The sequence below is a fragment of the Balaenoptera acutorostrata genome, chromosome 4 (assembly GCF_949987535.1).
Source record: "Balaenoptera acutorostrata chromosome 4, mBalAcu1.1, whole genome shotgun sequence".
NCBI classification, from domain to species: domain Eukaryota; kingdom Metazoa; phylum Chordata; class Mammalia; order Artiodactyla; family Balaenopteridae; genus Balaenoptera; species Balaenoptera acutorostrata.
The window spans coordinates 91,019,891-91,037,657 of record NC_080067.1 but is presented as its reverse complement, the minus strand read 5'-3'; the positions used below and the strand labels follow the sequence as shown (position 1 = coordinate 91,037,657).

The 17,767-nt window shown below is 37.8% G+C and overlaps 1 protein-coding gene across 2 annotated transcripts in view; it reads left to right on the top strand.

The window, feature by feature from the left end:
• Positions 1–425: 425 nt before the first annotated feature.
• Positions 426–17,767, top strand: part of GRAMD1C (GRAM domain containing 1C) — a 103,582-nt gene continuing 86,240 nt past the window's right edge. For both annotated transcript variants that reach the window (XM_057546104.1, XM_057546103.1), the window contains exon 1: positions 426–461. In XM_057546104.1, the coding sequence (XP_057402087.1) occupies positions 435–461 (27 nt within the window). In that variant the 5' untranslated portion in view covers positions 426–434. The remainder of the gene's footprint in view (positions 462–17,767) is intronic.

Below are 17,767 nucleotides of genomic sequence, written 5' to 3'. Positions count from 1 at the left end.
TGCAATTCACTTTTTCTGCACATTGGAGCAGGGTACGTATAAATGAGAAGCAGAGTGGAGGCTTTTGGAGGCGTGACTTGTGCCTAGAAGCCACTTCACGGTAGGCACATGAGTTTGAGGTTGGGAGGTAGGTAAGGACAGGGGCTCATCCTGATTCCTAGCAAAGATAGGCCTGCCGGCTAACAAATTAACGTTACATACTGGGGTGGGGTGTGTGTGGAGGGGGTGAGTCGTGAATGGCCGCCAGAGGGCGCAAGACGCGCCGACGGGACCCAAGGTGGCCCTCGGAGGGCGGGCGGGAGGAACGCGCGGGGCCGGGAGCCCGGAGCGCGCGCCCGGAGCGCGCGCCGGGGGGGCCGCGGGGCGCGCGCCTGCAGCCCCCTCCCCGCGGCGGGGCGCGCGTGCGCGGTACCTCGGCGGCGGAGGGATCCGTGATGGAAGGCGCTCTGACGGTCCGCCAGGTAAGCGGCGCCGCGCTGGGACGAGTTCCCAACCCGGGGATTTACCCGGCAGTTTTCTTCACGAAGGTTGTTTGAACCCTCTCAGATTATGAAAATTATTTCGTCTTTTTGCTTTTCTTGGTGCTCTTTAGAGTAATTTGGCAAGTTGTTACCGAGGAAACGGTGTCCTGTGCTTCCTGGGAGCCTTTCCGTCTGCGCGGTGGTGGGAAGATCTGCTTGTTTGTGGGCGTGGAACGCTGGCGTTTGGTCCCGAGATGTCCTAGTCCGGACGCCCCAGCCTAAGGCCCCACTGTCATGATTCCGACCTGGGATCACGTCGATCCAGTCTCTCGCCATTCCCTTAACTTTCAGCTCTTGATAAAAGGGCTCAGAACTATAGATAGTTTAAATCACTGTGCTGTCAACCACGTTTTTGGTTTCAGCTAGTTTTATTTGTTTACTACCTTATTTGATTAACGGAAGAACTTGCTGATTAATCTCTAGGGTGAAAGCCCACTTTTGTTGCAGGAGTACCTGCATTTCTGAACACTATCCTCATTGCTTTTACATTGGTTGTGTGTGTGTATTTTACTTTTAGAGAGTTGCAGTCAGTGCAGTCCCTTTTAATCGAGAGCATTTTATAGTTTATAAAACGGCAGAGGCACTCAAATAATTGTTGGATGAACAAATAAATGAATGTGCTATGTCAGTTGATTCTCAAAACATTACTATGAAATAGGCCAGGTAGATATTTACGGACCGAAGCAGTCACTCATTCAGCTATGTCCCTGGCACTGCGTGTTTGGGATAAATGGGGAGCAACACAGACGATCCCTGCTCTCAGCGAGCTTATTGTCTAGACTAGAGAGCATTGTTACCCAGACTGTGGAGTGGAGAAAACAGATTTAGAGAGGTTGAGCGACTGCAAGTGAGCGTGTAGCTAATACCTTAGAGAGCTGGATTCTGCTCTGGCCACTCTGTAAAGCCAGAATGGACTCCTACCCAACATTTGATTTGGGGAGAGAAACTGACGATGCCACACACACACACCGTGAAGAGGTTTATTACTTATATTTAAAGGCTTATTACTTATATATGTACATAGTGAAGAGGGAAGAGCAGGGCAGTCTTCTCAAGAAGATGCAAAATGATTTGAAAGGGCAAGGGAAGGAGGCTGGCTCTGGGCTTTTATTGTGGTTAGGGGGTGGGGTCAGGGGTTCCTGTGTGCCTACAGGGTCTTGCTTGGTTTGACTCTCCCACCCACACCAAAGGAAAGAGCACCCAGGCTTTTTTTTTTTTTTTTTTAACCAACTTGCCCATTTGAGGGACAGAGAGGAAGAAGGAGGGGGTGAGGCCTAAAAGCTGTCAGCAGGCAAACATAAAAAAATTGAATGAGACTGTTTACAGTTCACCGTTGGTGTCTGACTGATGACTGAAATGTACCATTTTTCATTGAGTTTAATTTTGAACTTGTTTAAGTAAGCCATCATGGCTATGGTATGAGGGCTGCAGCCTGAAGTCAGTAAGGAAAATGTAAGTTCCATGGAATGCCTTGTTCAAGAGCCCAATGATGTGTATTTTGAGAAATAAAATGAGTACCTTGGTCACTATTAGTAACGTCTGGAACTCTTGATAGGGATAAGGAGTGTCTTGGTGAGGCCTTTTATTGTGGCTTTAGTTTATGTATAGACACGTGGACCATGATTTATATTTTGAGTATCTGAAAGCAAGAGAGTTCCAGAGTTCTTTACTCCAAATGGTACAACTCCTAGGCAGTGGCCCAAGAGTCTGTGAAAATGTGCAGATGGAGCCGATTGTCGGCCAGAGCATTCAGTGTTAAGAAAACTGTGGGAAGTTCAGCCAGTTGTGCAGACCTCTGGGTCCTTTCCTTCATCAGGGACATCCTGGTTAAGGGATGAAAAGCAGTAGGTCTCCAGTGAGCTCCAGCACGTGTAGGGGTCATGATGCTGTCCACTGAATAGCAAGTTTGTCCATCAGACTTCAGATGGGAGTTAGAAGTGTTGAACTCCTATTGCTTTCACTCAGTTGAATCCAAACTGGTCTCCAGGTACACAAGGGGTTCGGGAGAGGGGTGACCTCTTCTAGCACCATGACATCTGAATGAGAGAACAGGGGAGGGCCATGCCTGCCTGTAGGTGGGATATGCCAGAGGGCCCAGATTTGTTTCTGTCCTGCAGCAAGGAGACCTTGGTGGCTATGCTGAGCTTGCAGGGTGTTGCTCCCAGGACCCAAGGCATAATGGGCAACTGGGTATGGAGGGTCATAGGCTCAGGGCTTGTGAGAGCCTCTGCTTCTAGGAGGGTCCAGTGTGCTGTCAGTCATTGCTGTTTAAATGGCATATTGTGTGGAGGTGAGGAGAGAGTTTCTTGCACCAGAAGCCAGTGGACAACTTACGGACGCTGTGGGTGGTCCAGAGACTCCAGGAGTCATGAAAAGAGGCTGCTAAAGTCTCCACAGTGAAGGATTCTTTGTGTGTTTATATGTGTGTTTGTGTGTGGGGTTTTTTCGTGTGTGGGGGGATAGGGGGAGGAAGTAGCATTGTTGGGAGTGTCTGTTATATTATAATTTTGAGAAATTTTAGAATCATTTTTGGGAGGGGGCCCTATTAAGCGTGGATTGACCTGCAAGTAACAGCATAAACAGGCTTAAGTAAAATTTGTAAATGAGTAATATATAGCCTCCAGTATCCAAAAGGACCTAAAGGATGTTGGACTTTGTTTTTTTTAATTTATTTTATTCAAGTATAGTTGATTTACAATGTTGTGTTAATTTCTGCTGTACAGCAAAGTGATATATACATTCTTTTTCATATTCTTTTCCATTATGGTTTATCACAGGATACTGAATATATATTGTTCCTTGTTGGACTTGTTTTAATGTTGCTCCTTGACATTGTCAGGGATGGAGTGGCCCTTGGTTTACCAAATAGTTTTCACGAATGTAACCAAGGTAGCAGGCCTTACACTATGTGTGGGGCAATGACCCATCCTCTTTTCATGAGTATTTGTACATCCTGAATGGGTGTGTCAAAAGAATGTCCTCAGAGGAGGATGTAATCAATGTAACATCATACCTGTGCTCCTGGAGAGAATTGGATACAGTTACCTATAAAGGTTGTATGTGGTGGCAAGGCTTTTGAGATACCTTATGGGTAGCCAGGTAAAGGTATATCATGTCCCTCTGGAGGGGAAGGCAAACTGTGACTGAGAAGTCACTGAACAGAACATATTTGTCAAACTTATAACATCAAAATACTTACCAGTTTCTGATTGGATGGTGTCAGTAATTTTAATAGTATTGGGTAGAGGGGCCTTCACGGGTAGGACCATAGCATCAGGGATACAGTAATCAACTGTGAGGCACTATTCATTTTTCCATCTTTACCAGGCCACATTGGGCTGTTAAATGGAGAAGCAATAGGGATAATCACTCTTTCACTAATTAGGTCTTATATAATAAATCTCAATCTTTGAAGGCCCTGTTTTATTTTACATTGAGCATGTTAGCTATTTTAACTAGGGGTTGAGGGGTGGTGCATAGGGTCCGACTTTTATAAAAGCCATTTTGTAAGCCCCAAAGACTTGATATAAATTTATTACTCATTGGGTCAGAGCATCCTTTGCCACTACAGGATATTTTAGGGCAATGTGTTCTATGACCAGGGAGAATTTAGGCAAGATAGTAGTTCTGGTAGTTAAGGTGAGACATACCTATTTGTTGTCTATTTTATGTTGAGTAATTCCTCTAATATTATAGAGGGTAACTTGTTTAAATTTAGTTCTTTAGATCTTCAGGTATAACTGTAGTTTGAGCCCAGTATTGATTAGAACCATGAAGATTTGCCAATCAGTGCATTTCAGCAGATGTTGAAGTTCATTCAAAACCTATGCTATAAATCCCACTCCTGTGCATACATCTAGAGAAAAGATATATGCACCCCAATGTTCATAGCAGCACTGTTTACAATAGCCAAGACATGGAAGCAACCTAAGTGTCCATCGACAGATGAATGGATAAAGGAGATATGGTACATATATATACAATGGAATATTACTCAGCCATAAAAAAGAATGAAATAATGCCATTTGCAGTAACATGGATGGATCTAGAAATTATCATATTAAGTGAAGTAAGTCAAGGACAAAAATCATATGATGTCACTTATATGTAGAATCTTAAAAAAAATGATATAAATGAACTTATTTACAAAACAGAAAGAGACTCACAGACATAGAAAGCAACCTTATGGTTACCAGAGGGGATGGTGCGGGGGGAGAGGTAAATTAGGAGTTTGGGATTAACATGTGCACACTACTATATATAAAACAGATAAACAACAAGGACCTACTGATGTTGAATATCTTGTAATAACCTATAATGGAAAAGAATCTGAAAAAGGATATATATTTAGAACTGAATCACTTTGCTGTACACCTGAAACTGACACAACATTGTAAGTTAACTATACTTCAATAAAAAAATGGTTATATAGTTTTAAAAAACCCTATGCTGTAGAGGTATGAAAGCCAATCTTTACCTTTTGTTGTATAAATTATTTTAATACGTTTTGGATTTCCAACTGCGTCAAATTGTGGACCTCTGTTTCAAGTTTTTTTTTTTTTTTTTTTTTGGTTGGTTTCTTCTCCCTGTATCCAGCCGTGTTTGTTTCTTTTTTTCTCTCTCTTTTTGATGGTTAGTGAATGTACTTCCTGTGGAGGGGGTCTTCTCTATCCTTTCATATTTGTAAATTTCTTCCTCCAGAGAACCTCAAATCAGTATCACCAGGGTTAGGGGCTTCCCCCATGGCAGTGGTTACTTCATAGAGTTTAGGAAACTCAAACTGAAGTTGTGTTTGAATTACCCCTTTACTGTGCCACATGGGTGCTGTGGGTGCTTTTCCCTGTAGCCCTGAGGATCAGCATTTTTGTTAAAAGAGGCATAGGTGGTGACTGCAGTAGCGGCAGCAGTGTTTAAGATCCTGGTGAGCTTTGTGCTCTTATGATGGAAGCCGCTCCACCCCCGCTCCCTTTTTTTTTTAACTCTATAGTGACTGTTCTTTCACGAGTGACCACCCCATGGGCCAATATCTTGCATAAGGTATAACCTTTCCCCTAAGCACTCTATAGGTTGAGGCCAGTGCCTGGTTGAGACATCTGATTCATTAATTTTATTTCTTCGTGTTTGTATAAATCAGAGTTAATTTACCAATTTCCCTACCAATGGACAGTAAGGTTGTTTCCACTTTCTTGGTGATACAAACATTGTTAACTTCATGTACATTAAATTGCTGGGTGGTAGTACATGTATACCCATCTTAGACCCTACTAGGCATTGCAAATTATTCTCCAAAGAGGTTGAACCAGTTGTTAACTCCCGTTACTTTTTTTTTTTTTTCTGTTTAATTGTTCCTCTAGCTGACTATGAACTCCTGGTTCACTCTAGTGCCAACTAAACTACCTAATAAATAGTAGTAGTTGGAAAGTATATGTTGCATGTATAAACATATGAACTATAGAAGCAAAAACATATTAATTACTCTTTTCTAAAAGCTTAAATATTGTCCGTTTTATATTAGAGTATTTTGAACATTAACTGTTTTCTTTTTAAAATGGGGCATTTCTCAGTAAGTAGTTTAATTGTTTGATACTTGTTTCCAGGTAGTAAATGAAAGGGATTCAAGCTTTGCTGCTGAGTTACAGGAAGAGTTAGAGGAAAATCTTAGTCCAGTTGTGGATGAGAATAATATAGTGTCAGCTACAAAACAGGGGCCCAATTTACATAACTGGAGTGGTGACTGGAGCTTTTGGGTAATATATTTTGTTTCTTATATCTTCATTTTAATCTTAAATGCAAGATTTCTTTGTCTATAGCAATTCTTATTTATAATATTTTCTTATTAACTTCTAGACTTTAGATATTTAAGTTTTAATCCAGAGTCCCAAAGACATTTCTGGTCATGCTCTCCTTTGGCCACTAGAATGCAGTGTTGTAGCCACTGCATTGTGATGCGGTGATGGAGTAGAATTATCTGCTCCAGTTTCCCTGGGAGAAAACTACACCACAGAAATGGATTCCGCTTACACTGTTGTTTCTTATATTGGCAAGAGACTAATATCATACAGAAACTGTATTTCTCAATGTTACTGAGAAACCAGCCACTTTACATAATTTTGATTTAAAGAATTAGTTCCTGTACCTAAAAGGAGGTTTAACAACATTTGACATGTAGTGTGCAATGATTATAGGATAGGTTTTAAAGGTAGGAGTTTCATATTCTTTTTGCCCTGTGTTCACCTGGTTGTATATCCTGGATATGTTTCAGGTTTCCCCACTGTAAAATGAGACTCCTGCTTGTTGATTAGGAGCACAGACTCTTTGGTAAGAACAACATTTCTCTTACCATATGAATGCCAGCAGTTATTATTTTAAAGGGCTCATTCTAAGTCTAGCAATTCCTATGAGAGTTATGAGCCATTTGATAGAATCTGGTGTAATGCAACTGTAAGTGAAATTTACATAAGATTCTAAGGCATATGTAGTTCCAATACTTATTCATTAGAAAGCTCGTCTCTTGAGGATTAGGTATACTTGGTAGCAGAATTTCTTATAATTTTAGAAAAAACATAATATTAACAGGTTATAAGGATCAGTTTAAGCACCATTATTCCATTCATAATTAGCTCATTTATTGAATGCTATTGAATCTTAGCATAAATAACAGGTTCTTACTGCCCATTAAAAAAATTAACATCATATTTTTTTTGGAATCACATACTAAGGAAAATATTTAATTGCTAAGAAATATACTAAAATAGCTACATATCCTAAAAATCATGTCATCTATATTGATTATATTATTTTTGGTCACATTTTGAGGAAGTTTATGACTACTGTAGTGTTTTCACCCTTCTGCACTGTGATTTTTATAGCTTATGTTATAGTTTGGAAAACCTTTATAGCTCCAAGTGTTATCTACAGGGCTAGACTGTAGCAGTTCCTGTGGCAGACTTAAAACAAAAAAGGGTAAAGCAAGAAAAGGAAAAAGCAAAGGAATGAGAGGATTTAGAAATAGGAGAGAGAAAAATAGAGGTAAGTGTTCTAGAGCTTTGCTACTCTTTAAGTTTGGTATGTGGGGCTAGCAGACTCGGCATTACCTGAATAAAAATGCAGAATCCACCAAATATAAAATAGATAGCTAGTGGGAAGCAGCCGCATAGCACAGGGAGATCAGCTCGGTGCTTTGTGACCACTTAGAGGGATGGGATAGGGAGGGTGAGAGGGAGATGCAAGAGGGAGGAGATATGGGGATATGTGTATATGTATGGCTGATTCACTTTGTTATACAACAGAAACTAACACACCATTGTAAAGCAATTATACTCCAATAAAGATGCTAAAAAAAAAAAAAGAAATGCAGAATCCTGGGCCCAACCGCAGACCTAGTGAATCAGAATCTTAATTTTCACAAGAATTCCAGGTGATTTGTATGCACATTCAAGTTTGAGAAGCACTGATTTAGAGTGTCGAATGTTCACTTTGGCTCAGTTTAAGTTTCTATGATGATTGCAAACACTTTATTTTGAGGACTTTTTATATGAATTCACATGGAATAGATTTAGAGACAAATACAACATCTCAAAAGTTTTACTGACTTTTCCAGAGGTCACTTATCCAGAAACTAGAACTATCAGAACTTAGAAGCAAACAAAACCAAAAAAGAACCTGAAGAGCTAAATCAGAGTTTATGCCGATAGATCTTGTAAAAGGAGAATCCCTAAGCCTTCATTTGGAATTTCTTTAATGTATATTTTGACATGTTTTTTATAAGCCTAAATAAGTAGGTTCCCATTGTGTAATTGAATAGATTATTGGAGATGGGAATTATTTGGTGATGACACATGGACAGTAGCAAGAAATGATAGCAGAAGCTCAAAAAGTGTAGGAACTTGGGCCTCTCAATGTGGAGGCCAAAGGTCTATGTAGATCATTGACTCTAATATAGTACTGTAGCTGGTAAAAATGGTTAAGAAGTCTGGAAAATAAATAATGCATTTTTTTCCCTCTGCCATTTTAAATCCGTATGCTTCTACCACTCTACTCCACCATGTTGCCATTTTCATGTTCTCCCAGCAATAAAGTAGGAATTGAATGAGTACAGTAAGATGGCAGAGTTCACCGAGAGATCCAAAAGTAACAGAACGAAGACCAATAGCATAACAGGAAAATATTCATGAGGCACATGACTGGGTAGTTAAGCAAAGAATTAGTAGAGTGTCAGAGCCGTTTCACTGGAACACCCAAGGAACCTAGTTTTGCGCCTTTTCACTTTGGGAAAGTTTCTACCAAAAAAGATTGAGCACTCTGTAAACTTTTGGTATTTAAAGTGTTAAGCCCCAGGGATCTGAAAACTTCACTTAGGTGGAATATCTCATATATTCTGGCCCGGCTAACACTATTGATCTAACTGTAATGAATTTAGAGGCCAGCATGATATAATTGAACAAATTGGAGATCAGGAACAAAACATCTGGGATAGAGTGCGTGCTCTGCCCCTGATGATTTCACTGTGTAGTGCTCTTGAGTATGTTGTTTAACCTGTTTGGCCTCAGGTGGCTCACTTATAAAATTCGAGATTGGGCCATAGTATTGCAGCACCAGTGTGTCTTGAATCAAAGCAAAAGAGGTTTATGGCTAGCAAGTGCTCATAAATTACAGTCCTGAAAGCTTTGTGTCTGTCGGTCATAAGAGAGTATATTACATGGGGAACACCTTCCCTTAACATTGTCCCAGTTGTAAAAAGGTTGAAAAGTTCTAGATAAGAGGACATAATATTTGTACTATTGGAAAATTATTTTGATGCTTTCCCGCAAATAAAAAAAATTGTGAAAACTTAACAAAAGGATACAAGAAAGTGAACCAAAGTTTATTAAGGTTTCCCCCCACCCCCCGAAGTTGATTTCTTTGAGACCCTATCCATTTAATCTTAATAGACTGGCTAGTGTCTTTCTGACAGTAGGACTTTAATTTAAATGAATATGATTAAATCACCGTAGCAACTGATACTGAGATCAAAAGCTACAGATTTTCGATTTCCATCTTATAATATAAACATAGGAATCTTGTTACATTTGTTTTATTTTTTTATTTTAAAATGAAAATATTTAATCCTAGTATGTGGGAGGTGAGTTTTATCATTAACTTTTAAATCCTAATGTAACAATAAAAATGATGTGAAATGAAGAAATGAAATTTAAAATGAAGTTAATAGGAAATAACTATTTATGCTTTGCCCTTTATCGGTTAGCAAAAATACATAGCAGAAGAAAAAAACCCAAAATCAAAAACTTTTTTTTTTCCTGACTAAAGTAATGGTATAGTCCCCGTGGATTAGGTCCCAGAGGAAAAGCATACAGAGATCTGCAGCAGATGCATTTATTTAGTGTTAACTTCTCTTAGTGCTGTAGAGCTAGCAACTACTGGGAGTAGAAAAAAGCCTTTGAGATTTTCTGTTATGTATGTTTAGAAGATGACATCCTTTACTGGATTTTTAAAAATTTTTATTGGCGTATAGGTGATTTACAATGTTGTGTTAGTTTCAGGCATACAGCAAAGTGAATCAGTTATATATATACATATATCCACTCTTTTTGTTTTTTTTAGATTCTTTTCCATATAGGCCATTACAGAGTATTGAATAGAGTTGCTTGTGCTATACAGCAGGTTCTTATTAGTTATCTATTTTATGTATAGTAGTGTGTACAGGTCAATCCCAGTCTCCCAATTTATCCCTCCCCACCCCTTATTCCCTGGTAACCATAAGTTTGTTTTCTACATCTGTGACTCTACTTCTATTTTGTAAATAAGTTCATTTGTACCCTTTTTTTTTAGATTCCACATATAAGCATATGATATTTGTTTTTCTGTGTCTGACTTACTTCACTAGGTATGAAAATCTCTAGGTCCATCCATGTTGCTGCAATACTGGATTTTTTAAATAGAAGCATTAGTGCTTTGGGTAAGGTACTTAATAAAGTTCCCATTTAAAAATATTTGTTACTTGTATATACTTATTCCTTAATAGCTGATTAGTTGATATTTGCATTTTAAAAGTGGAAGGATTTATAAAGTTTTCTGAATTGTGTAAGTAAAATTAAAACTAAATTTGTTAAGAGGTCCTTGATGTGTTTTTCTTTAAATAATTGTGTATTTGGAAATCTTGACAAATATAAATAGAATAAAGAAGTATTTGATATCAGATCCCTCAGTTCTTTGATTTAGTAAGGGAAATAGGAAAAAGAAGAGGTGGAGTAGGAGAATTTTAAAAGAGATTAGAAAATTTGTTGTTTCTTTTTTTTGCTCTAAAACATTTTAAGAGCAAAACAAGTCTAGATTTTAAAATATTATCTACATATGTACAGATAATAAGTAGTATACCTATGTTTTAATAAAAAATATTATGTTTGAAGTTTTCTAGATCATAATCTAGTTTTTCTAATTGTAAAAGAAGTCAGAAGTCTTGATTGTGTGCTTTGTCATTGGCGTATTGCATGATCATATTATTGTTATTCACAGGTAAGCTTTTCCACTTATAACTGGGGGATAAAACTTGCCACAAACCAGATTTATAGGTACATCATGACGATTACTTAATGTTGCACTGTACATTTTTTTTAAAAGCCCACGAGGATTAATTAGTATGCTTGTAACAAACTTTGGCAACTAAGAGGCTTCCTGTAATATGCTGTCCTCCACAACATATCTTGGATTTTTTTCAAGCTAAAAATGATATTTTGTATTTTCACTTTGGAAACTGATAAAAAGAGTAAACTCGTTTTCCAATTTCTGTTGGCTTAAAAAACATATTTTATGCAATTAAAAATTTCAATTATAGATAGATATTGTTTGAAAAACCTAGATCTCTTTTTAGCACTTTTAGATTTAATTATAAAGGGATAGGAACTAACATTTCTAGCAATATGGAGAGAGGACTGTCTAACTTAAAAGCTCTTTTGCTACCAAGTACCTAGAAATTCTCCGTGAAATGTTACAAACATCTTTTTAATACAATGCTTCTCTGGGCTCTCAAGGTAGCAAGGGAAATAACTAAGGGCTAAAGGAGAAGAGGGAACTGATTGCCAGAGTTGGAAGCATGAGAATTAATGCTGAGGCAGCCCTGAGGAGTTTATTAGTCTCAGTAACCAAAGGTTTAATGGCCACCCCGGGATAGGGGATGATGCCTTGGATTTGTAGGAATTGGAATTGAGAACTGTTTACAAAGCTATGACTCTTGAAGAGTTTTACCCTCCGTGAAAGGGCAGGTTGAAGACAAGGAAGCTTATCTGTCTCAACTTGGGCTTGGGGTGGTGGGGGAAACTGGGACTTGGATTTGGGACTTGGATTTAATACTTTATGAGCGAGCAGAAGGAGATTCAATAGATAACATGTTAGTCCCTCTAAAACTTCCTGTCCAACTACCAGAGTGAGCTTCTATTACCCTAGTCACACTTGGCTCAATCATTACGTTATTTTAATTGCATTGTTTCTCTGGTCAAGATGTTACTAAGTAGCAAAATGGCCTAATGGTAGGCAGTACAAATAAGGGTATGGGGTATTGACATCTGAATCAGAATTAAAAGCACTTTAAACATTTTCCCCTCTTACATAGAATTAACACCTTTATTCTATCCCTACCAACCTTTCCTTCTTTTACTCTTTTTTTTTTTCACTTGTAGTTTGAGATAATTTTACATTCACATGTAGTTGTAAGAATAATAGAGATACTCTGTACCCTTTAAACAGTTTTGCCTAATGGTAACATCCTGCAAAACTGTAGTACAATATCACGGCTAGCATATTGATATTGATAAGGTCAAGATATGGAACATTTCTTTCACAGCAAGAATCCTTTTTATAGGCACAACCCTTTTATAGGCACAGCCACTTTATTTCTGCCCCTTGCCCCTACTTAACCCTTGGCAACCACTAACCTGTTTTCCAGGTTAGTGGAAAACATTTTCCATTTTGATAATTGTTTCATTTCAAGAATATTATATAAAAGAAATAATACAGTTATGTAACATTTTATATTGGCTATTTTCACTCATATTCCCCTGCAGATCCATCCATTTTGTTTTATGTACCAATAGTTTATTCCTCTTTAATGCTGAGTAGTATTCCATGGTATGGATCAATCACAGTTTAACCATTCTTCCATTGAAGAACATCTGGGCTGTTTCCAGTTTTTGACCATGATGAATAAAGCTGCTATAAACATCCACGTACAGGTGTTTGTGTGAACATAAGTTTTCCTCTGGGATAAATGCCCAGGAGTGCATTGTTGGGTCATCTGATCGTTGCATATTTAGTTTTTAAGAAACTGCCAAACTTTTCCAGAGTTGCTGTACTATTTTACATTTCCACTAGCAAAGTGTGAGTGATACAATTTCTCTGCATTCTTGCCTCCTTGTTGACTGTTTTTATCGTGAAAAGGGCCCTTACATATAAATTTAAATTTTAGAATATAGCCATACCTTGTTTTATTGCACTTCACAGATATTGCATACTTTACAAATTGAAGGTTTGTAGCTTGTGTTGAGCAAGCCTGTCAGTACCATTTTTCCAACAACATTTGCTCACTTTGTGTCTCTGTGTCACATTTTGGTAATTCTTGCATATTTCAAACTTTTTTTATTGTTATACTTGATATGGTGATCTGTGATCAATGATCTTTGATGTTAGTATTGTAATTGTTTGGGGATGTTTTATGTCCGAACATAAGACATTTACCTTGATCAGTAAATGTTTTATGTTCTGACAGCTCCACTGACCTGCCGTTCCCCTGTCTCTCATCCTCTCTGTGGACCTCCCTATTCCCTGAGACACAATAATATTGAGATTAGGCCGTTTAATAACCCTGCAAGTGTTCAAGTGAAAGGAAGAGTCATACATCTCTCACTTTAAATCAAAAGCTAGAAGTGATTAAGCTTAGTGAGGAAAGCATGTCCAAAGCCGAGATAGGCTGAAAGCTAGGCATTTTGCGTCAGTTAGCCATGTTTCGAATGCAAAGGAAAAGTTCTTGAAGGAAACTAAAAGTGCTACTTCAGTGAACAGGAATGATAAGGAAACAAAATAGCCTTATTGCTGATACGGAGAAAGTTTTAGTGGTCTGCATAGAACATCAAACCAGCCACAACAGTGTCTTAAGCCAAAGCCTAATCCCGACAAGGTCCTAACTCTCTTCAGTTCTGCAAAGACTGAGAGAGGTAAGGAAGCTGCAGAAGAAAAGTTTGAAGCTGGCAGATGCTGTTTCATGAGGTTTAAGGAAGGAAGCCATCTCCATAACATCAAAGTTCAAGGTGAAACTGCAGTAAAATTATCCAAAATATCTCGCTAAGATAATTAACAAAGGTGGCTACACTATGCAATAGATTTTCAATGTAAACAAAAGAGCCTAATACTGGAAGAAATACCATCTAGGACATTTATAGCTGGGGAGGAGAAGTCAGTGCTTGGCTTCCGAGCTTCAGAGAACAGGCTGACTCTCTTGTTAGGGTCCAATGCTGCTGGTGACTTAAGTTGAGGCCAGTGCTCATTTACCATTCTGAAAATCCTAGGGCCCTTAAGAATTATGCCAAATCTACTCTGTGCACAAGGCCCGGATGACAGCACATCTGCTTACAATATGGTTTACTGACTATTTTAAGCCCACTGTCGAGACCTGCTGCTTAAAAAAAAGAGTTCTTCAAAATATTACCGCTCATTGACAATGCATCTGGTCACCCAGGAGCTCTGATGGAGATATACAAGGAGATTAATGTTGTTTTCATGCCTGCTAACACAACATTCATGATGCAGCCCATGGGTCAAGGAGTAACTTCGACTTTCAATTCTTGTTATTTAAGAAATACATTTCATAAAACTATAGCTGACGTAGGAAGTGATTCCTCTGATGGGTCTGGGCAAAGTAAATTGAAAATCTTCTGGAAAGGATTCACCATCCTAGATGCCATTAAGAACGTTTGTGATTCTTGGGGAGAGGTCAAAGTATCAACATTAACAGGAGTTTGGAAGAAGTTGATTTCAGCTCTCATGGATGACTTTGAGGGGTTCAGTACTTTAGTGGAGGAAGTAACTGCAGATGTGGTGGAAATAACAAGAGAACTAGAATTAGAAGTGGAGCCTGAAGAGATGACTGAATTGCTGCAATCTCAGGATGAACCTTTAACGGATGAAGAGTTGCTTTTTATAGATGAGCAAAGAAAATGTTCTCATGAGATGGAATCCACTCGTAGTGAAGATGGCGTGAAGATTGCTGAAATGACAACGAAAGGATCTAGAGTATGACATAAACTTAGTTAATAAAGCAGCAGCAGGGTGTGAGAGGATTGACTACAGTTTTGAAAGAACATCTACTGTAAGTAAAATACTATCGAACCGTATTTGCATGCTACAGATAAATCATTCATGAAAGGATGAGTCAGTCTATGTGACAGACTTCATTGTAGTATTATTTTAAGAAATTTCCATAGTCACCCCAACTTCAGCAACCACCACCTTGTTCAGTCAGCAGCTGTCAACATTGAGGCAAAAATCTCCACCAGAAAAAAGATTATGACTTGCTGAAGGCTTGGATGATGGTTAGCATTTTTTAGCAATAAAGTATTTTTTAGTTAAGGTATTTACATTTTTTTTAGACATAATGCTATTGCACATTTAATAGACTACAGTATAGTGTAAACATAACTTTTGTATACAGTGGGAAACCAAAAAATTTGAATGGCTCACTTTATTGCAATATTTACTTTATTGCGGTGATCTGGAACTGAACCTGCAGTATCTTTGAGGTATGCCTGTGATCTGGTCTGTATCTGCAAACGATCTTGCTGGGATTTTGGTAGAAATTGTGTAAAACCTATATATCTTTGGGGAAGATTGACATTTTTACTACATTGAGTCTTTCAATCCAGGGACATGGTATGTCTCTCTGTGTATTTAGATCTCTTGATTTCTTTCATCAGTGTTTTCTAGTTTTCAGCATACACATCTTTTCATATTGTGTTCATATTGGGATTTCTGTTTAGACAATCATGTCATATATAAACAAAGATGGTTTTACTTCTCCCTTATTGATCTGTATGTTTTTTGTTTCCTTTTCTTACCTTGTTGTGCTGAATAGAACTTGCAACACTATGTTGAATAAGAGTGGTAAGAATGGACATCCTTGGCTTTTTCTTGATCTTAGGGAGAAAGCATTGTCTTTCACTATTGAAGTATTTTGTTAACTATAGGTATTTTGTAGATGTTCTTTATCAAATTGAGGAAGTGTCCTGTATTCCTATTTTTCTGAGTTTTAAAAATCACAAATGGGACTTCCCTGGTGGTACAGTGGTTAAGAATCTACCTGCCAATGCAGGGAACATGGGTTCAAGCCCTGGTCCGGGCAGATCCCACATGCCACAGAACAACTACGCCTGCGAGCCACAATTACTGAAGCCCGTGCACCTAGAAGCCGTGCTCTGCAACAAAGAGAAGCCACTGCAGTGAGAAGCCCACGCACCACAACGAAGAGTAGCCCCTGCTTGATGCAACTAGAGAAAGCCCGTGTGCAGCAACAAAGACCCAACGCAGCCATAAACAAACAAACAAACAAATTAATTAATTAATAAAATCACAAATGGACATTGACTTTTGTGAAATTTTATTTCTGTTTCAAATGATGTGGTAATGTGATTTTTCTTTTTCAACATGTTAGTATGGTGAATTACGTTGGTTGATTTGTGACTGTTGAACCTGCCTTGGATTCCGGGAATAAACTCCAGTTGGTCATGTTGTATAATTTTCATTTATTGCTGTATTGCAGTTGCTAGTATATTGTTAGGGATTTTGCATCTATATTTATGAGGGATATTGTTCTGTAATTTTCTTTTTTTTGTACTGTCTTTATCTTGTTTTGGTATCAGGGTAATACTACCTTAATATAATGAGTAGGGAAGTGCTCCCTTCTCTTCTGTTTTTTAGAAGAGGCTGTATAGACTTAGAGTTAATTTTTTTAAAGTTTTATAAAATTTTCCACGGAAGCCATCTGGGACTGGAGATTTCTTCCTTGGGAGATTTAAAATTGTAGAGTCAGTTTCATTAATGGTTGTAAATCTATTCAAATTATTTCATATTGAGTGAGTTGTGATAGTTTGTGTCTATTCATCTAAGTTGTCATATTTATATGTGTAGAGCTGTTTATAGTATTGCCGTATTTCCTTTTTATGTCTTTGGAGTCTGTAGTGCTATATACCTTGTCTTATTCCTCATATTGGTGATTCATATCTTCTTGCTCAAGGTTTTTTTTCCTTTGTCAGTCTTGCTATAGATTTGCCAGTTTCATTGATTATTTTAAAATAATCATCTCTTTTTTCATCGATACTCTATTTTTGTTTTTCTGTTTCATTGATTTCTCTTATCTTTATTATATACTTTTTTTTTTCTTGCTCATGTTGGGTTTATTTTGCTCTCTCTCTTCTAAGTTTTTGAGTTGGACACTGAGATTATTAGACTTTTCCCCTTTTCTAATGTGTGTATTTAGTGCTATAAATTTGTTTCTCAGTTTCAATTGTGTCCCACAAATGTTGATATATTGTATTTTTATTTTCATTCAGTTCAGTATATTTTTTTATTTCCCCTGAGACTTCCTCTTTGGCCCATGGATTATTTAGATGTGCGTTGTTTAGTGTCCAAGTGTTTGGGAATTTTTGTGCTATCTTCCTGTTGCTGATTTCTAGATTGATTTCATTATGGTCAGAAAACACACTCTGTATGATTTCACTTCTCTTAATTTGTTGAGATATGGCTGAACATATAGTCTATCTTGGTTTTTGTTCCAATACACTTGATATTATCAGTCTTTAAAGTTTTGCTAACCTTATACATTTGAAATAGTACCTGAGAGAACGTAGATGAACTAGACAAATTCCTAGAAAAACACTAACTACTGAAACTGACTCAAGAAGAAATAGAAAATCTCAAAAGACCTATAACAAGGAAAGAGATTGAATTACTAAGAAAACCAAACCAAACCAAACCAAAGCAAGAAAACTTCACAGAGTAAAGCTCAGTACCAGATGGCTTCACTGGCAGATTCTACCACATTGTTTAAAGGAGAATTAACACAAATCCTTCAAAATCTCTTCCATTAAAAAAAAAAAAAAAAAGGAACACTTCCTAAATCATTCACTGAGGCTAGTGTTACCCTGATTCTAAAACCAAAATTAATTGAAAATCTATACATTGCAGTGAACAACTTGAAAATGAAATTT